Raw genomic sequence first — 21732 nt, 5'->3', positions numbered from 1 at the left:
AGAAGACAGGATTTTGAATGTTTCCATCATAAAGCAATAAACAATGGGGAGACTGATGATTTACTAAAACACTTAAAGGAACAACACTGTAACAAAACCTACCTTGTGAACACCAGCATGGATTCCAGTCAAAGTCTTGTGTAAAAAAGAAAAATATAATCCATCAGTGCTCCTACCTCCATACTTGAAAGAATGTGATTTTTTAAAGTCATCATCTTAAAGTTATCTATTTTATATAGATTGTTTAGATACCCTTGTGTAAAGACATGGAAGAAAACATTCCAATTTCAAACCTACTTTGCCAATGAAATATTGGAAACTTTATTTGATAAACAAAACACAACTTGCAAACCTTGTGAGACAACAAGAGCAGTCCTTTTAAGGGCATAATTTATTTACATCAAGCTTAACACTGTTAGCAGTTCACAGTCAGACAACAGAGAATTAAATTAGAAAAACAAAACAACTGAAAATATAATACAATAACAATTAAGAACAAACACCTGACAACACTGATAGTGTGACCCATGATTGACGTGTTTTCAGTTAAATCCCATGTTGTCTCACTGTGTTCTGTGTCCCCTTAGCAATGCACACAATGCCTGCTCCAGACTTCGCCTTCTGTGCCCCACATACACCTGCAGACTGGAACCTTTGGTATACACTTTAGATTTTTTTAAGTCTCAATTAGCGTATTTGAGGACAAAGTTCTTTCAACCACCATGAAATGATCAAAATTATAATTTTTTTTAAACCAAGCAAGCATTAAATTGGGGTTTCTGCAATGACAGTCAGTAGAGAAGGAGGATTAGAAAGAAGGGTAAGTACAGGGTCTGCAGGGGGATGAGTTTTTGTGTATGAAGAACTTATCAGCCTGTCATGCAGAACAGTAAACAAGCCACTGTTTCTGTCCACAAGCAAATAGGTAACTCCTCTTTTAACAACTCCCCCTCTTTAATAGGCATGAGTATGCATGCCCATCAACTTGTAGCCTCTACACAGATCTGAGAAATGGGGGCTTTCCAACACACACCCTAATGATTTTATGCAATGAGGCTTCTCACTGTTCTTTCCAGATTTCTGAATACTAATTTTCCTGAAGGACAATCTTCCTAATCAAGGAGATTGTCTAATTAGACAATTAGCCTACACAGGAGAATTCTCAAGGTCTCAGAAAATTCTTTCTATATAGTGGAGTGCATAGTGAAAACTAGATGTCAAAATGGAAGCAAGCTGGCTCATTTGGCCTCCATCTCTCAGAAGCAGCTGATGCTTGGCCTTCTTGCCACTTCCAATACACAGTATGATACTTAAGATACTAATTCAAATATACTAATGATGATCCTAAAATACTGCAAAATTCTGCAAAATATTCTATTTTGTTGTAAATGCTGAAAATCAGGTACCCATGTTAAGTTTTATTAGTCAAAAGTTCCATTCCTCAAGCAAGTAGTGCCTAAATATATGAAAAGCAAATCCAACGAACTCCAACTACCCAATTCTCTGCATTGCCTTTCATAAAGCTTGTTAGCATTTGACAGTTTGCCTCCACCATGATCTTAGGATTAAGTAGCATGCTCAAAGATACTAGGTGCTGTATACAACTGAATAGCTTGAAGTGACATGAAGGACCCAAGAACTTCCAACAAAGAATTTCACAAAACAGAGGACACGCATCACAGTTCCGCCCCAAAGGTGGTGTGTATGGTCTGATTGTGCCTAGCCTTTCAACTTATACTTTCCTATTAGTTGATCAGCAGGTTTCGAGAGGGCACATACCTCTGGCTGAGCTAAAATGGCCAATTAAAAGGTACAATTCTTCTAGAAGTTAATAATACATAGGTGCATGGAAGTACGTTCATGAGGAAGGAAGGGAGAACAATAAGGAGTAAGAAAGGGGAGGAGAAGAGGGAGGGGCAGGAGGGAGAGAAGGAAGGAAAGGAAGGAAGGACTGACCAATCAAAAGAGAGCCTCCTTCCCTCAGCTAAGTGGAATGGAGAACAATGTAGCCACTGGCCAGCTGGTATTCTATGGGGAACACCACAAGTGAGGGAGCCTCTTTGACTGGACTTTTAACTTCTAATGAAGCTCATGTTTCCCTGAAAAATCAATACAGCATTCTTTTCCTCTGCAAGGCTCATGAACCTGTATTTGATGGCCCCAATGTCTACTGCTGACCTCAGCACTCCAAATCTGCTTAGAATCATGACAACTTGGTACAGACCTCCTTCCTCAGAAGGAACACGGTATTTATCCTGTCCTAATTTCCTAACTTGTAGATCTAGGCTTAGAAGTCAGAAGGAAGGAATTATTTTCTCATATCCAAGAGAGACCATGCCATTCAGGAGGGAGGCATGGAAAACAACAGGCCCAAGTAGAAACTCGCCTGGACAGATATCATAATGAACCTTACAAAGGACAAAGTAGAGCTGATGATGTCACCTACAGGCTGCTCTAGAACAGGGAACAGCCCAATCCCCGGCACTGAAGCCTACCCACGCTTTCTCAGTAACAGTAGCTGCTATAAGCAGTCCTGACTTGTGGCCAGAAAGCCAGCTTTGAATTCATTTTTCAAAGTCTAGCAGTTGGAAAATGGAACTACTCATAAAGTAGAGATACCCTGACTGTTAGGAGTGGGCCAAGTTTTAAAAGCAGCCCAAGACCCAGCTCTCTGACTGGTGGGCCTATGGCTAGCAGCAGTTTCCTAGCTTGTCACATGAAGGTACTGGCACCTTTGGTCAACCTGTATCAGCAATGTATGACGAGCTCCTTTAAAGCTACTTTTTTCTAGCTCTCTTAATTAAATGTTCACCATTCCCCAGTGGAAGTTAAAATTTTCAAAGAATCCAGGCTACTGGAGTGAAGGAAGAAAAGGTTAAAGCTATCAGCCGCTGGTGTCTATCAATACATAAGAATAAACTCAAGGGCAGGAGACTTTTTACATATAAAGAACTGGCCATGAACAGTGCATAGTGCACAGAAACTGACACCAAATAGAGACAGCAAATCTATGCAAGATAATGAAACCTTAAAATCATCAAGGACAAAACAGCCCGATCTGAACTCCTGGAAGTGGGAGGTAAGAAGAGCCTAATAAAAACAATATCAACAGCAGAAGTGGAAAGGAGGGAGAGGTCAGGGAGAAGTGAAGCTAAAACTCAAAAATAGCCATTACTGGAATTTTCGGTGACACTTTTACCAATGGAATAAGTAAATTAAGTTCAGCTATTCCTCATAGAAAAAAAGATGACAAATGTGTCACTTATAACTAGTGGGAAACTAAGTAATTCCTCAAGGGCATCCCGCTCCCCACCACCACAAAAGAAAAGCAAACCCACAAGACCATGCAGGACATAGGTTAAAAATGACTGTCAACATGATAGGTAATGAATGTGCTCCTACCACACGGAAGATGCTAATAGCGGAACATGAAGTGTGAAAATATGCAGGATTAAGAAAAACTCCTTCTAAGGACCTCATTTCTTAGAACCCTGGACCCTCTGTATTTTACCAGTATACTTTATTTCCTTTTTTTTTTTTTTTTGTAATACATGGTCTATGTAGTACATGCTGGCCTCAAATTTATGATCCACTTGCCTCAACCTCCCAAGTGCCGTGATTACAGGTGTGTGACATCATTTATACTACTTTTAAAGAATTAAACCAACATATTCATTCCAAATTTTTCCAAGTTATTCAGCTTGGAGCTGTAACTTCAGTAAAACATTTGCTATACTTGCACATATTCATAGCACTTTCCTATTTACAAATAAATTATAGAGGTGATTCTTTATATATTCTGTATGTCCCCAACACATGAAAGCCTTTAAGTCAATCAGCATCTAATCAAATGTTTTATCTTCTACCAAGATATTCATAATACAATTTTATAGTTATATTACATTTGATACTTTCTCAAAGTGCTTTCATATATATTAATAGTCATTAAGATACCGAACTTTTTCATTTATGAAAAAGGAATGTAGAACTATAATTTTAAAACTAGGCAGTTGATCATCTTTACCACCACCATGCAGATTGCTGTTGCTGAGGACGGCTAAGAGAAAAAGCTCAGATGATCTTTAAATGACTGGGTTTGCTGGATGTTTGCATTGTTAATGTTACCATTACTCAATCAACATTTAAGCCCCTAGGGTCAGAGCATGCCAGGGAGCATATGTGCTTTAGATAGTGTGCACCACTGAGGGCTGATTGTCTATTTAACAAGAGTCACTTCTTAGCAGTGTCTCACAAGGTAGAAGATATGGTAGAAAGATCTTGTAACCCAAAATCAGGAGACTTAATACAAACCTTGTCTGCTACTATTTTGAGACCATGGACAAGTAACTTAACTATCCTCTTCTCTAGTTCCTTAGACTATATATAAAGCAAAGGGCATTGACGATTCTCAGTGATGGAGTCTGAAACTTATCAAGAGATTCTTGGACAACACAATGACTGAGACCTCACTCCACTGGGAATTCTGATGTGGAATGGGGCTAATTTATCTGTTTTTCTTCTAAACAAAACAAAAACAAAACCCTAAGGAATGATGCTGTTGCAGTCGTGGATTATGTGTTAATAACAGTAGTTAACATTTATGGAGTGCTCAGTGTTTGCCAGGCACTTGAGCTAAGCGTATTAAACACACTACACCATTTATCCCTTACAACAACCCTGAGGTAGTTACGATTATTATCCCTGTTTTGCACTGAGGAAATTGAGGCTTAGGAAGGTTATTACGATGTGCCTTCTAGACTGGCTTCAAAGCTCATATTCTAAACCATTGTCTATACTGCATCTTCAGACACAAAATCTCTGTGATTTTAGTTAAATAATTATGAACTGGGCCTTACCAAAAGCAGCATGTTGTATTAACTATGAACTGTTTTACTAACCAAATTTTTTAAAGTGTAAGAAAATTTCTATTTTAAACCTAGAAATGAGTAGGAAAGGGCCTGTACAAACTAGAATAACCTCTCTGCAGAAGTCATTAGAAAAGACAGAATGCATTTCTTGCATAATAGAGCTCACAACTTGGTACCATGTTCAATTCACTATAAGAACATGTGCAAAATAAACTGTTTATGAGACAGCAAATGTGTGCGTGCGTGTACGTGTGTGTGTGTGTGTGTGTGTGTGTACACTAAACTCAGGGCTTGTGCTCTCATTCAGCTTTTCCTACCTCTCTCCTATACTGGCATTCTACCACTTGAGCCTTACCATCACTTCCAACTTTTTCTAGTTAATCTCACACTTTCAACCTGGGCTGTCTGATCCACAGATCTCTCTCAACCTCTTTAATAACTAGGATTTCAGGCATGTGCCACCCGCTCCTGGCTGAGAGCAAAAAAATTTATGACTATCTCTAGAAATAATGATGGGAGGCTTCACTTAATATGAAATTGTAATTTTACACAAAGCCTTCAAGAGAGTAATTTGTGTAAAGCACAAACAAGAAGTACTCAAGATAAAACACTGGATTTTAAGGCAGGAGATCTAAACTGAAATCCTATTAAGAGTAGATGAAAGGAATCAAGCTGTAGCATCCAAAATGCGGGTATGCATATAACCAATTAGAAATTAGCTGATATGTTGTACAAGAACCTTTTCTCTTATTCTCTGTATTGCTTTTAGATAGATAAAATTAACTGAAAGTTCAGTTTCTAAAAGCAGTTTTCTCTGGCTTGAATTCAAACCTTTTAATTTACACGAGGCTTTTTTCTTTGAGCTGAGGCTCTGAACGTAGAAAAATGAACCACCTAAATGATACTTTTTTTTTTTTTTTTTTTTTTTGTCGGTCGTGGGGCTTGAACTCTGGGCCTGAGCGCTGTCCCTCAGCTCTTCAGCTCAAGGTGAGCGCTCTACCACTTGAGCTACAGCGCCACTTCCGGTTTTCTGGTGGTTTATTGGAGATAGGAGTCTCACGGTCTCTCCTTCCCCGGGCTGGCTTTGAACCGCGATCCTCAGATCTCAGCCTCCTGAGTAGCTAGGATTACAGGCGTGAGCCACCAGCGCCCGGCCCTAAATGATACTTTTATAACAAGTTGACAGCGTCTCTTTAACCTGAATCCCAAACCCTCAACCCCTGAAGTTAAAAAGTTCAAGCATTTCATGAATGGGGGGTGCTAGAATAGTTGATGGCAATCATGGCAGACTTATAGTTAAACTAAAAATTAAATTTATGAATTTACTGAGCACCGACTAGAAGCAAGAAACAATTAGGTGCTGCCCTGAGTAAGAAACAGCCCTGGCTGTTTCTCAGCTGTGGTGAGAAAACAAAGCGGCTCAAATATAGTAAGCAGTATTTCTCCAAGGCTTATTTCAGAACTCTTAAGGAAAAAACAGAGCCCTTGTTAAAAAAAAAAAAAAAAAAAATCCCCTGAAAATAATTATAATCCTGTAACTCACATCCCATAATGACAGGGATAAATGTAAAAAGCAGCATAATAATATTGTAAAATTTGAAATTCCTCCTGCCCACTATTAGAAGGTTGAAAACTGCTAAAATAAGTTCAAGTTTAAGGACACCGATGGGGATGAGGATGCCAAGGAAAAAGGTTAAGAGTTGGATTTTTAAATCCTAGGTCTTTCCGAACTACTATAAGAAAACTAAGCTACACACTAGCTGCTGTAGGTAATAAACCCACAGAGATCATCTGAAATCTATCGAGATGACCAGTCCTGCCTCTTTCTCCCCAGTTCTTCTGTTAATTGAAGCCTCTTCTGGAGCAGCAAAAAGAATCTTTCTAATGAAAATGAAAATTTCTTCCCTGGACAAAGTTGCCCAACTCTATCCAAGATAATTTTACCCTTAGCATTCTATTCTCAATATAAGCTCAACAGATCTAAATTCCATTAGTACCTGCTGCTCGGCCAAGAAAATAAAAAACAATCCACTATAACAGCACTGAACTATAGAGATTTTCAGAGATGCTCTCCATGGGGTAGCTAAATAATTATTTGCAAAACACCCTCGAGAATATGTATTATTACCTTCATTTAATAGATTAAAAGATGGGACTGTGGTTTGGCAGCAGAACAATAAAAAAGCCAGGAAGAAAACATGCTGTTCAATGTTGAATTCCTAACTTACATCTGAAATTATTTGGAAGAAAAAATAAAAATATTTTGCATTGGGTTCTCCTTGGGGAATACAGTGTTCATTAAAAAAAAAAAAAAAAAGCAGAAACTGGAGCAAAACCTGGTAAAAGAGCATTATTAATGTCTAACCCATTAAATTCAGTTCTACGCCATCCTACTTAGTGTCCATAATTTTAACTGTAGGGAAGAGAAATGACTATTTTTTTTAGGGCAAACACATTTGATGATTATGTTATTGGCTTCCCAGGGTCTAACTGATACTCCAAAACCCACAAATTCCTCCAAATCTGTACTCTGTAATTAAATTGAGGTGAATTACAAAATAATATTCCCATTATGAATGACACAAACAAGTATAATCATGGGGGTGGGACAAGTAGGTGGTCAGAGAAGAGCATGTGAAAATATGTAACTGAGAGAATACCTTTCCCTAGGTCCACTCAGATGGGTTTAAGGTGAGAAAGGAAAATAAAGGTACAGAGGAAAAAGCCATATTGATCAACCTAGTTTCTCCATTCAGTCGCAAGCTTCTTGGCTTAGCTGGATCTTAGCTAAATACTCAACGGCTCATGTCGTTGGCCAATTTATCAGTGTGCAAGGGTACTATGTAAGAAAAGGCTTCCCTGTGAAAACCTGTAGTGGCCACTATTTTCAAAATTAATGCTGGTTAATGCCCTGAATGCTACTAGAAATAAAGGAAGACAGCTTGCCTGGCAAGGGACAGAGAAGAACCATTAATAGACAGTTATATGTAAGGTTTACCGATAGTCACCAACAAAGCAGAAAGTCAATCCTGGTCCATAGTAAACAATATACTACAGACTGGGGGAAATGACTGCTTTTAATGTAAGATTTTTGGAGGAGATTTTAACCTCCCTCAGTAAATTTTTCAGCATTCTTTGTTCCTGTACCAACTAATGCAACAATGGAAATCAGGACAGGAACAGAAAGACAGGGCCATATTTCCTTGTTTTATACTCTTGTAATCTGATTTGCAGTTCTTACTACAGCAGCATTGACCTGTGGAAGCAAGGCCAAAAGCCACCTCCAACAATCTTGAATAGAACTTTTCATGTTACTTTTCTTCTGTTCTCCTAAACTGTTAAAGAGATTTGGAGCACAATTATACTACCAGAGCCCAGACCAATACCCAAGTGAGTGCAGCCAGACTAGCATGTTCACTCTTCCAGGCAGGAAAGGGCTACGTTTCTTATTTCTATGACAGACACAAGTTCCCTGATTTTCCAGTGCATTTTCCAACGCTTTCCACCACTGTCTTGCCTTCACTGACTTTACCACTCTCATACATATGTGGCTTGCCTTTTGTGATTTTTTTGAGATGAACCTGTAAACGTGAGAACCCAGGGATCTGAGGTACTTCACATAAACACACTCAAGTATCAGTCTCATTTTTTTTGAAAATAAGATCAAAGGGAAATAAAGTCCTTCTCCCTCAGAAATGTGTGCATCTCCTGTTAGGCTAACAGTGGCTACCTTTGCACCACATCACTAATTTCCTGTACACATGACAATAAGTTATTAAGGACAGGGTTTGCCCCAGGTACACCAGCAACTGCTGAAGAAACCTGCAGCTCCTGCAGACTGAGTTCCAGTTTGCTCACAGCCTCTCGGAAGGCAAATTTATTGCGAGTCTGGGGAATGCAGTCCACGTAGCCTGAGCAGTAGTCAAGCAGCTGGTGTCCAGTGTCTACCAGTTGGCTATTGGGTACAGGTTCCGTAATCGCACTGGACAGTAGGTCAGCACATTCTAGCAGGGCCTCTTTGCTGATTTTGTCTGCTGAGATTTTCTCAGAAGTCTGTTTGGTTTTTCTCAGAGCCACTTTAGTACCTGCTGTGCCATTGGCTATTTTGGCTGGCGAGATGGAAGGTGTGGGCAGAGGCACTTGAGGTGGAGGCATCGCTGGCCTCACAGGTTTCCCACTGCTAGGCACAGCTCCAGTAGCTGCCTTTTTCCCTCCTTCCTGGGTTTCTGAAGTGGGCTGTCCTACAGTCGGGGCAGTTGGCTCTTCTGCAGGGTCTGAGCATGCGGATGGATGCTGCAGTAGTCTCATCACCGGTGGTGGAGGTGGGGCACACTTTGGTTTTACCCGTCGGGGTCGGTCCTTGTCTCCAGAGGATGCGACCTGATGCTCAGACAAGAGCTTGAATTTATTCCCCTGAGAGTCTGTGCCAATGAGCTGCACGTCAGCTGGAGTGTGTTTCAGAGTGGGTGAAATCAGGACTGGCACTTTGTGGTTGTGAGTGGTTGGGAGGATAGTTGCAGCCTTAGCTGGAGAAGACCAACCCGGCTGCTCTGCATCCTCTGCGACTCCAGCCGCCCCAAGTCGTGTACCACCATTCTTCTCCTTACTCTTGGGGGCAGCTGCTATTCCAGGCACCCCCACCCCTGAAGAGTCCTTCTCTGTAATGGCTGGATCCCCAGAGGGAGCTCTCAGAGGAAGGGCTGTGGCTCCTCTGGGCAATAGTTTGGCTTTTGGTCTCTCCCTGGTTGGAGCAGCACTGTCCTCTGATTTTTTTGGAAGCATGTCACTGGCCCTGTCCACATTCTCTTCTGGCTGAGAAGAGGTGGACACTGTCCTTTCAAGCTGGAGTTTGGACCTCTGGCAGTTCCTGGGAAGGGTCATTGCCATCCTGTCCTGCTCTGGAAGCCCTGAGGACATGGAAGATGTAGAGTTTGACCTTGGAAAAGGCTTGGAAGTGTCATCACTGGCTGAGGGTTTACCTGCTCGTAAGCCAAGTGTCTTTTTGATTAAGCGAGGTGTAAAGAAGCCTGTGATGCCAGACCACCCACCCCCTCCACTGTCATCATTACTGAGGTTCCTCTGTGCAAAGCTCCCCCCATAGCATTTGGATGGCACTAGATTCGCCTCTTGCTGGGCAGGAGTGAAAGAGAACCCATCAGCATGCTGTAGAGAAGCAACAGATGAGAAGTTACCCGTGAGTTCGTATTTCTTGTGGGGCTGATTCTCCATTTCTCGAAAGGAACTGCTGCGTTTAGGGGGTGTGGGAGCATTTCTCTTCTTCATGAAGGAGCTGAAGAAACCCCCCTTCCTATCTCTGGTGAAGCAAGTCTCTTTGGCATCTTCCAAGAGGCTACTGGGTGATTTGTCTCTTTGCTTTCGAGGCAGTGCTGGGGACCCAGAGGAGGCCTGTGCACTTCTAATGAACCCTGATGAGAAACAGACAATCAACAATGTGAAAGACAAGAAGTGAAACTATTACCATGACTAAGGCTCCCTTATAAAAGATTTGTCAGTATTTATTGTCAGGTGCTGTCATTACTCAGAAGAAATTAAGTAACAGACTATCATTTCACAGTGATTAATGTTCCAAATGTGATGTAAATATAGATGGGGAGAAATAACCTGTTGGTTATCACCTCAATATTCATCCTTTTAAAGTGGCATTATCTATAAGGCTCAGTAAAAGACTCCTTCCTCCCCCCACCATCTCCCTTGCAAATTGGAAGCATGGGATCTATGTGGGAGCCAGGAGCTTAATGGAGTGGATGACAAAATTATAATCAGGCCTTAGAAAGGACTGCCAGCACTAGCAATAAAGGGCCAAAGACCAGAGTGTCTTGCTGTCCTTAGACAAAAAGTGCATGAAAACCGGTACAACAGCATCAAGCCATGAGGCTCTTTAAGGAAGTTTCTGTTTTGATTCTACCTGGTGCTGAACTGGAAGCAGGATCTTCTGTAGCATCTTGGGATCCTTCAATGTTCTCCTTGTCCTCCAGCTGTTTCTTCAGTGTTCTTGTCTTAGAAGGAAGTATAGGTAATCTGGGCAGGTATGGAACAACAGATGACGAGGAGGCAGCTCTCCCCAGCTCCTCGGCTACCTCTGTGAAAACCAGAGAAGAGAATTTTTCGCAGAGAAAGAGAATTTTTTTCTACATAAAAGATATACAACGGAAGAACAATGGAGAGTAGAATAGAGAAGTATATAAAAGCAGCCAGGTACAGTGGTACACGCATACAGTCCCAGCTAGCCAGGAGACAGGCTACAGAATTCTTTGAGTTGAGTAAATTTGAGACCAACTTGAAAAGCACAGTGAGACACCATCTCAAAAGTAAACAAAAATAAATAAAATGAAATGTATAAATGGAATCCTAGAGTATAGATTCTGGCTTATTTTGCTCAAGATATGCCTATAAATTCACATATTGTCACATAAGGTGAGGTTTCTTTCTCATGAATGGATAGTATTCCTATGTGTAAACATAGCTAAATTCATCTGAATTCCCTCTTGGTAAGATATTCAGATTATTTCCAACTTTTAGCAAGTAAGAACATGCTGCTAGGAAGAAGCTGCCATTTGACTTATGGTTCAGAGCTTTCTGCATATTATCTGTGAAACATAAGCACGGGAAACTCAGGAGGTCTCATAGGGTACATGTAATACAACTTTATGTAGTCCTGCCAAATTGTCCAAAAATAGCTATTATAACCTGGACTCATACAAGCAATATACAAAAAAATGTTGGTTACTCTGCGTTGTTTGCCAAATTAGATGCTGCTAGTGTTTTTTTGTGTGATCTTAATTTCTTATAGGCACACTGTGGTAGATGGTGGTTCACTTTATACTTCCTGTGGGGAATAATGTTAAACATGGTTTCAAATGCATATTGGTCATTTGGATATCTTTTTGTTTTTTGTACTGGCAACTAAACCCAAGGCTTCACGCATACTGGGCAAGCAAGCATTCTTCCTTTTGGGGCAAGTTCCCCAGCCTTTATTTTTCTTCCTTTTTAAAATTGTTATTATAGCTGGGTACTGGTGGTTCACGCCTATAATCCTAGCTACTCAGGAAGCTGAGATATGAGGATCACGGTCTCAAGCCAGCCCAGGCAGGAAAGTCTGTGAGACTCTTATCTCTAATTAACCAATAGAAAATGAAGTGATGCTCAAGAGGTAGAGCACTAGGTTTGAGCAAAAAGAGCTAAGAGAGCTAAGACCCAGGCCTCGAGGTCAAGCCTGACATCCAACAAAAAAAAATAATAATAATAGTTGTTATTATAAAAGTGATGTGCAGAGTGGTTAGAGTTCAATAAATCAGGTAAAGAGCACATTTCTTTTTGGACAATGTCACCCCTTCCCTCACTTTCTCCCAGTTGTTACCTCCCATCCCCACCCACAAGTTGAATATTTCATTTTCTACATAGTGTCTACTGATGCATTGTTCACCCTTGGTACCTCCATTTCTGTGCCCTCATCCTCCCAAAGACAGATAACAAGAAAAGAAGAAAAAACAAAGGAAAAGAAAACAAACCAACAACAAAGGAAAAAGCTCTTATATCCATTTCCTGAAGTTCACATTATGTTACATAATCAGTAAGCATTATGTTATATAATCAGATGCACACAGGTGTTGCACTTCTGTGTTTGTCTTTGAGACAAGAGTGTACCAGCAGTCCTCTGGCTCTCCAATAAAGTCTCATAATTTGGCCTTTTAAGCTTCTCTGTTTCTTATAACATAGGCATCACATATTTTGGATCCACTCATCTATTGTAGACATCTGGGATGTTCTTTTGTTTTGTATTTTGTTTCTAAGGTATGGTCTCAAAAATTTGCCCCAGCCGGGCGCTGGTGGCTCACGCCTGTAATCCTAGCTACTCAGGAGGCTGAGATCTGAGGATCACGGTTCAAAGCCAGCCTGGGCAGGAGAGACCGTGAGACTCCTATCTCCAATAAACCACCAGAAAACTGGAAGTGGCGCTGTAGCTCAAGTGGTAGAGCGCTTGCCTTGAGCTGAAGAGCTGAGGGACAGCGCCCAGGCCCGGAGTTCAAGCCCCATGACCGACAAAAAAAAAAAAAAAAAAAAAAAAATTTGCCCCAACTGGCCTTGAACTCAAGATCTGGGCACTGTTGGCTCTTGTCTGTAATGCTAGCTACTCAGTAGGTTCAGATCTGAGGGTTATGGTTCAAGGCCAGCCTTGAGACTGTGAGACTCTTATCTTCAATTGACCAGAAAAAAGGCAGAAGTGCAGCTTAGGCTGAAATAGTAGAACATTACCCTTGAGCAAAAAAGCTCAGGGACAGTAGTCATTCATTCCCTGAGTTCAACCATAGGACAATAACAATAACAACAACAACAATAACAACAACGAAACTTCCTGTCTCTACCTCCAAGCTAGGATTTCAGTCATATATCACCAAATCAAACCCTTTTCTTCCTTTTTCTCTTTCTTTCTTTCTTTCTTTCTTTCTTTCTTTCTTTCTTTCTTTCTTTCTTTCTTTCTTTCTTTCTTTCCTCTCTCTCTCTTTCTCTCTCTCTCTCTCTCCCTTCCTTTCTCCCTCTCTCTCTTTTTCTTTTGGTCAGTCCTGGGGCTTGAATTCAGGGCCTAGGGCACTGTCCCTGAGCTTCAAAGACTAGCACTCTTCCACTTGAGCTACAGCTTATTCCCAGCTCCAAACCCTTATTTTTCAATATAAGAAATTATGTTCTTGTTGCTAAATCTTATTTTTAATCTGACTTTCTTCAGATATATTTCTAGAAATGGGAATTCCCAGATACTGCTTTTATGACTATGTTCTGCTTTGGTATCTGTAGTTTAGAAAGCTGACTTTTATGTCTGGGAATGTGGTTTAGTGGTAGAGTACTTGAAGGCCTGGGTTCAATTCCTCAGTACCACATAAATAGAAAAGGCCAAAAGTGGCGCTGTGGCTCAAGTGGTAAAGTGCTAGCCTTGAGAAAAAGAAGCTCAGGGACAATGCCCAAGCTCTGAGTTCAAGCCCGAGGACTAGAAAAAGAAAAAAAAAAGGAAGAAGGAAAGAAAAAGAAAAACAGAAAGCTATTTTGGGGGAGTACTTAAGTATAGGTTTAGGATCTCACTCTTGATATGCAGGTAGTCTGCAACTTGAGCCATGCCGCCAACAATTTTTTTGTTTTTAAGTTATTTTTCAGATAGGATCTCGTTTTTGCCAATGATTGGCCTTGTATTGAGATATTTCTACTATAACTACCCAAGTATATGGAATTACAAACACCCAGCCAAAAGTTGGAGTATTTGAGAGGTGACTCAGTTGCAAAATGGAGAGTTTCCTCTGTACTGTAGTGTTAAAAGGTAGTGACCTAGTAAATGTATTCATTTTCCTTAGGGAGAGAGTGAACTAATTTCAAGTTAAAATATACTTTCAAGGGGCTGGGAAGGTGGTTCAGTGGTAGAACGCTTGCCTTGCATGCTCGACAAGGCCCTGGGTTTGATTCCTCAGCACCACATAGCAAAAAGAAAAAAGCCGGAAATGGCGCTGTGGCTCAAGTGGTAGAGTGCTAGCCTTGAGCTGAAGAGCTGAGGGACAGTGCCCAGGCCCAGAGTTCAGGCCCCACGACCAGACCCCCCCCCAAAAAAAAACTTTCAATAAGATATAATTGAAAAATTGAGATATAATTGAAAAATGCAAAAGAAGCAACAACACAATAAAGGGCAATAAATTCATTGCAAAAATAGTTAACTCATGATCTTCAAACAGAAAGTATAAGAACTATTTTTGCAAAAAAGTATTTGACATCATCTAGTACCATCCACCTAGCAGTCAATGGTAAATCTATTAGATTCTCACCTTCAGAAATGCTGGAGTCATGGAACATGGTTTCAAAAGCATGGTGAGTTTCAGCAAAAGAAGGTCTGTCAGCAGGGCTCCACTTCCAGCCTGTATGTCACAATACCACAATATCAATACTGTATCAGTCTACATATCCATGGCAGCCAAGAAAATGAAGTCAGCTCATCATGGAGTTAATGCATACTTGCTATGGTATTAATGAAGTTGCTTCTCAGTCCAGACATATAGGTTTAAGAGCCCACTCCCCAATGCTACACAGAGACCAATGGAAATTAGTGAGAAAAAAAATGACATTTTCTTAAGAAGTAGAAAGATGAAGCAAATGAATCCTGTCTTCAAATTTAATGTAACATAGAATCAAGTACAAATTTAATAGGAAATGAGAAAAGTACATATTTGTCAATACTTAATGAAAAATTATATATACAGGTTTATGTTCAAATAGCTGCAATTTACTATTTGCTGTCTTATTTATAATCTTCAGGCACATCTTTCTTTTTCCTTTTTTTTTTTTTGGTTGATCATGGGGCTTGAACTCTGGGCCTGGGCGCTGTCCTTCAGCTCTTCAGCAAGTTCTCTACCTACCACTTGAGCTCCAGTCAGGCACATATTTTTATTTACTCATTACTGAGGTTACTTTTATACATTATCTATACTCTTTAGCAAATATTTCATGTAGCTGAAAGCATTCCTTCCCTAACTTAATTTGTACACCCAATTTCTTACTAAAGATACAATTTTAAAAATAACTGGGCAATTATTTTGGACCACAGACAATTATTCTTAGGATTCCAATTAGACTCAACGGTGTATCAAATGTTGTGCAAGCTCTTTAAATATGAGTCTAGATTCAAACCTAGCAAAATGTTTCTGATTTTGGTAACCATACTGAATCACTGTTTCAAAATTAAACCATGCAAAAATACTCACATGCTCTCATAAGCTCATAAACCTTAGGAGGGCATCCCTCAGGTTGTTCCATTCGATATCCTTTTTCTAGCAGATCATAAACCTGAGATAGGTCAATTCCTGGATATGGTGACATCCCATAGGTAGCTATTTCCCACAACAATACACCAAAAGCTATAAGAAGGAATGAAAAAAAAAAGTTTATTTTTTCATCTGATGTATTATCTATTAAGCAACCACTCTTTAAAATTCTGAGTCATAGTCATAAATTGTTACAACAGTAGTGCATACTGTATCAGTTCTTACAATATGGACTGGTAAGGAATACTGAAGAAAAAATTATAAACTTCCCACTTTTATTTAGGTTTTCCTTACTACAATGTAGAATACTAAATTATGACCAATATAAAAAGTACGTGGCATAATCCAACTATTCATAGAACAGTCTTTTTTATCAAAGCCTTATACAATTCATTTGAAAGCAATTAAAAAATACAGTAGAGGAAAGCAATCACAGCTATTACCAATGGCTCATGCCTATAATCCTACTTGAGTCTGAAAGCTAAAGGATCTAAGTTGAAGGGCAGCCTAAGCAGAGAAGTCCATTAGACTTTCATCTCCAAAATACTCAGCAAAAACTCAGTTGTAGCTCAAGTGGTAGAGCTCCAGCTGAACAAGCAAGCTAAGAGTTCCAACTCTTAAGAGTTCCAACTCTAGTAGCATCCAAAAGAAAAAAGAAGAAAAGAGAGAGGAGAGAGAAAAGGAAAGAGGAGAGGAGAGGAGAGGGGAGGGGAGGGGAGGGGAGGAAAGGGGAAGGGAAGAGGAAGGGGAAGGGGAATGAGATGGGAGAGAAGGGGGAAGGACCTTATTTTCTTACAGCTTGATTGTGACAAAATTTCTTACAAGATTTTTAAATAAAAAATGACAGGCTGGGGGCTGGGAAGGTGGCTCAGTGGTAGAGCGCTTGCCTTGCATGCATGAGGCCCTGGGTTCGATTCCTCAGCACCACATAAGCAAAAAAGAAAAAAGCCGGAAGTGGTGCTGTGGCTCAAGTGGTAGAGCGCTAGCCTTGAGCTGAAGAGCTGAGGGACAGCACCCAGGCCCAGAGTTCAGGCCCCATGACTGGACCCCCCCCCCCCAAAAAAAAATGACAGGCTAGGTGGTGGCTCCTACTTATAATCATAGCTATTCAGGAGGCTGATATCTTAGAATCATGGCTTCAAGCTAGCTCAGCAAGGAAAGCCCTTGAGACTATTATCTCCAATTAACCTTAACCACCAAAAACAAGTTGGAGGTGCATCTATGGCTCAAGTGATAGAGCCTTGAGCAAAAAAGCTCAGGGACAGTGCCCAGGCCTGAGTTCTACCCAAAGGACCAACATACACATAAAACACATAAAACACATAAACACACACACACACACACACACACACACACACACACACACACTCTCTCTCTCACTCACTCACTCACTCACGTAAGTTGACTTAGAATCCTTTAACTATTTCTATGGCTCATAATCCAAATATCAGCTTGTTCAAACTATTAGGCCCTTACCAACTCATTCTATTCCTCATGGAGTAGAAACAAGGCAAAATTCTAGAAAAAAAAACAGCTTTATCATGACTTTTAACAAAGCACTATTAAAACTGCAAAGCAAGGTGAGAAATACATTATAATGCCTTTGAAGGCATTATTTTTCTTTTTCTTTTTTTGATAGGGAGAAAGGGAGGGGAGGCTCTCACAATGTTGCCCTAGTGGGTTTCAAACTCCAGGTTTAAGCAATCTTCCCAGTTCAGCTTATAAAATAGAAGTATAGACATGTAATACTGCATCTAGTTCTAGTACTTTCTCCTTTTTCTGGATTTAATCTAGGTCATTTTGTATGCTAGGCAAGTATGCTATTGCTGAACTGCACAGCTTAATTTTTTTGAGATAGTGTTTTGCTATGTAGCGTAGGCTGCCTTCAAACTTGAGATTCTCCTTCCTCAGCCTGCAAAATGCTAGAGTTATAGGAATGCAGTCATGCCCAGCATTATTTTTTTGAGGGGGGGGAAGAGGGAAAGAACTTCTGTTTTCAGTATCATATAAAAGAGAAGCTCTAATCCACATACTAATGGCTCATGTGAGTAAGCCTAGCAACACCGGAGGCTGAAATCAAAGGATTAAGGTTCAAAGCCAGCCTGGGCAGAAAAGTCCAAGACATTTTGTGTACAATTAACTAGCAAAATGTCAGACTGAAGACATGGCTCAAGTGGTAGAACATCAGCTGTGAGCAAGCAAGTCCACGAGGGCCTGACCCTGCAATCAAGACATGGTACAGGTAACACAAGAGGAGAGGAGAGGAGAGAAGTAACAGGGAGGGAGACAGAGGGAGGAAGGGAAAGAGAGGGAAGGAAGAAAGGAGAAAGGGAAAAAGGGAGAAAGGGAGACAGGCAGGCTCTCTAAAGAACTGAGATTAGTTGTGAGCAAAATAAAATAACATATCAAGAAAAACATGCCAACCTTACCCCAGACATCTGATTTAATTGAGAAGGTATTATAGGCAAGACTTTCTGGTGCTGTCCACTTAATTGGAAATTTGGCTCCGGCATGAGCAGTATAGGTATCTCCAGTCATCAGTCTACTTAAGCCAAAGTCAGCTACTTTAACCACATGGTTTTCTCCCACTAGGCAGTTTCGTGCTGCAAGATCTCTGTGAGAAACAGGACCCATTCAGATATGAGAAAAATGACCATGAATGCTTGCTTTGTTATTGGTTCTTTGTGCTATAATCAGAGTTGGTAAGAAAGGACTAAGTATTTTATGATGTTCACTAACATGATAGAAAGCCTAATTTATATCACTTGTATGGTATTTAGCAAAAAGGAGTTCGAAGACCAAATGAATTTGTCTTTATAAGCATATCAAGATAGGTTATAGTAGACTACAGATTTTTTTTCCCTATAAACTTTACTCTTCTAAGACAGTTGATGTTTTTAAAAACCAGCCACTAGATGGAGCAATTGGATCATGGATATAGTGCTGAACAAAGCCTGTTTTGACAATTTAAGGTTTACAAGTTGGAAATGACATAACAGGTTCTGTGAAAGAAAGAACAAATCAAACCATCTGCAACTTTTACTTTTATCATCGTACCAAGCAAAAATGCTGTCCTGATTAATCTCAGGCAATAGCCAGGTTTTACCTACCTATGGATGAAATTCTTCTTCTCTAAATACTCCATTGCAGAAGAAATCTGAGTGGCCATGTAAAGAAGTACAACTGCAGTCACTTCTTCTCGGTTGCATTCTCGAAGATAATCAAGCAGATTTCCATATGGCATGTATTCAGTCACTATGTAAAATGGTGGCTCCAAAGTGCACACACCTGACAGATGAAGGATAGAACTCATTTATGAGAAATATACTCAGGGCTGGGAATATGGCTTAGTGGTAGAGTGCTTGCCTAGCATACATGAGGGCTTAGGTTCAATTCCTTAGTCTCACATAAACAAAAATAAACTGACTTGTAGAATTTTTTTTTTTTTGGGGGGGGAGGGTGGAGTCAATCATGAGGCTTGAACTCTGGGCCTGAGCATTGTCCCTCAGCTCTTCAGCTCAAGGCTAGCGCTCTACCACTTGAGCCACAGAGCCACTTCCAGTTTTCTGGTGGTTTATTCGAGTTTCACAGCTTTTCCTGCCCAGCCTGGCTTTTAACTGGATCCTCAGATCGAAGCCTCCTGAGTAGCTAGGATTACAGGCATTAACCACCAGCACCGGCTGACTTTTCTTAAAAAAGGAAAGGAAGAAATATATTCAGCCACTCAGACCAACAGTCATTCAAAAATATTTTGGTCCACTTTGGCAGTAATCTTTCCTATTATTATCACCACATTTTCTGTAATTAACATAGCAAAATAAAAAAAGAAGTCTGTTAAGAAATTCATAATTCAAATGGGCTAAGAGGGCCAAATTTCAAGAGTTCTGTACAAGCACTGTGTTCTAATCTTTTGTAAAAATATTGTAATCAGTGAAATGATCTGATAAAGGCAGACTCCTTATTAAGAAAAACAAGAACTCATTTCCTTTGGGTAAATAGCTCAGTTTGAACCAAGATAATTCCCCAACTTGAAAAATGAAAAAGATTTATTCAAAAGTTTCTTTAGGTAAGCTGAAATATGTGATCCCAATGTTTAATCTGCTTCTTTTCAATAGCTTTTTATTTAATGCTTCTATTTTGTTAAAGTACTTGACAGTTATTACTACAATACCTTGTTAAATTGTTCTGAATTCAGAATCTGTGATACCCGTAAGGTGCACAGCTTTATACATATTGAAATCAATTCAAGCCATTATTATTTTGTTTTTTGTTTTGTTTTGTTTTGTTTTGGGGGGTCCAGTCGTGGGGCTTGAACTCTGGGCCTGGACGATGTACCTCACCTCTTCAGCTCAAGGCTAGCACTCTACCACTTGAGCCACAGCGCCACTTCTGGCTTTTTTCTTTTTGCTTATGTGGTGCTGAGGAATCGAACCCAGGGCCTCAGGCATTCAAGGCAAGCGCTCTACCACTGAGCCACCTTCAGCCCCTATTATTTTGTTTTAAACACAGAACCTACTGATGAAAACAATAGCTTTGATTGTATGGGGTTTTTTATGTGTGGTGCTAAGAGATGAACATAAGGACTCATACATGGTAACAAATACGTTACCACGGATCTATAGATCTGTATCTCCAGCTTATTATAATAATTTATAAAAGTAAATTCACACTTGGAGCTTTCAACATAGTGATTTAAAAAAATATTTGAAGGACTGGGATCATGGTTCAAGTGTTAGAGCATATCCCTAGATCTCAAATCCTAGTAATACCCAAAATAATTAAAGTTTGTTTTCTTTATTGCTTGCGTTCTCTCTCTCTCTCTCTCTCTCTCTCTCTCTCTCTCTCTCTCTCTCTCTCTCTCTCTCTCTGTCTCTCTCTCTGTCTCTCTCTGTCTCTCTCTCTCTCTCTCTCTCTCTCTCTCTCTCTCTCTCTCTCTCTCTCTCTCTCTCTCTCTCTCTCTCAATAGAAAAAGCAACTGAAGGGGATGGGGGACATAGCAAATATCTGAGGAAGGAAAGTTATGGTTTAGGCTTTCTCACCTAATAGTTGTACCAGATTAGGATGCTTGATTTCCTTCATCACTGCAGCTTCTTTTAGGAACTCTTCTACTTCCATGGTGTCTTCCTAAAAAGGGGGGAATGGGGAAAAAAAGGAGACAAATTTCCATCTAAATTGAGTCAACTCACACATCTTCAGTTTTAAAGATAAAAGGAATAGCTTTTGAAGATATTAATTTAAGAAAGCTTATTACAATCTAGTATGTTTTATAGAAACTCAAGTAAGAATAATGTACTTAAACTTATATAAGTAAAAATTAGTAGGGCTAGAAAACTTAACGATTCTGTCCTGCAATCAACTGAAGCATGGGAATCTTTAATTGGATAATTCAGTTTTCTGACAGTTGACTTCTGTAGATACTTCAATATTTGAATAAAGAGACAATGTAATTAGCTGTTTATAGTTTTTTTTGTTTTGTTTTTTTGGGGGGAGGGTCCGGTCGTGGGGCCTGAACTCTGGGCCTGGGCTCTGTCCCTCAGCTCTTCAGCTCAAGGCTAAGGCTAGTACTCTACCTTTTGAGCCACAGTGCCACTTCTGGCTTTTTTTGTTTTGCTTATATGGTGCTGAGGAATCAAACCCAGGGCCTCAGGCATGTAAGGCAAGTACTCTACCACTGAGCCACCTTCCCAGCCCAGCTGTTTCTTATGGAGCAATGAATGTTTGCAAGCATCACACATTGCTTGAAATGTAGGATATATTTAATAAACAGAACTGACCACTACTCAAAACTGAAGAATAGCCCGTGTGAGGGATATGCAGGGCTTCAGAAATGACAAATGCTAGATAACCCTGTAATTTTATACTGTAATATTTAAAGAGGAGAAAGGATAATACCTAGAAAAAGATTTCTGTGGATTTTAGAACAGAAGTGATCTAGCAATTCTGGAGGACAAAGCATATAAGTTAGGAATTCAAGTCTAGTCTGGGATTCTTAGTATAATGTCTCCAAAAACCATCACAACTCCTCCCAAAAAGGAGGGTTTGTGTGGGGA

General features: G+C 40.1%; 1 protein-coding gene across 4 annotated transcripts in view; it reads right to left on the bottom strand.

Annotated features, from left to right (window-relative positions):
* Positions 1-373: 373 nt before the first annotated feature.
* Positions 374-21732, bottom strand: part of Abl2 (ABL proto-oncogene 2, non-receptor tyrosine kinase) — a 79549-nt gene continuing 58190 nt past the window's right edge. For 2 of the 4 annotated variants that reach the window (XM_070034368.1, XM_070034371.1), the window contains exons 6-13: positions 20722-20806; positions 18793-18970; positions 18112-18296; positions 15623-15775; positions 14690-14779; positions 10795-10968; positions 10061-10294; positions 374-9775 (exon numbers count right to left, since the gene is read on the bottom strand). In XM_070034368.1, coding sequence (XP_069890469.1) covers positions 8595-9775; positions 10061-10294; positions 10795-10968; positions 14690-14779; positions 15623-15775; positions 18112-18296; positions 18793-18970; positions 20722-20806 — 2280 coding nt within the window. In that variant the 3' untranslated portion in view covers positions 374-8594. Of the gene's footprint in view, positions 10295-10794; positions 10969-14689; positions 14780-15622; positions 15776-18111; positions 18297-18792; positions 18971-20721; positions 20807-21732 lie in introns of all 4 variants that reach the window. The other 2 variants (XM_070034367.1, XM_070034370.1) reach the window with 1 other exon arrangement.

The sequence above is a fragment of the Dipodomys merriami genome, unplaced genomic scaffold, assembly GCF_024711535.1.
Source record: "Dipodomys merriami isolate MVZ:Mamm:240054 unplaced genomic scaffold, mDipMer1.0.p SCAF_24, whole genome shotgun sequence".
In the NCBI taxonomy this organism is placed as follows: Eukaryota; Metazoa; Chordata; class Mammalia; order Rodentia; family Heteromyidae; genus Dipodomys; species Dipodomys merriami.
This window is presented reverse-complemented; position numbering and strand designations above follow the sequence as displayed.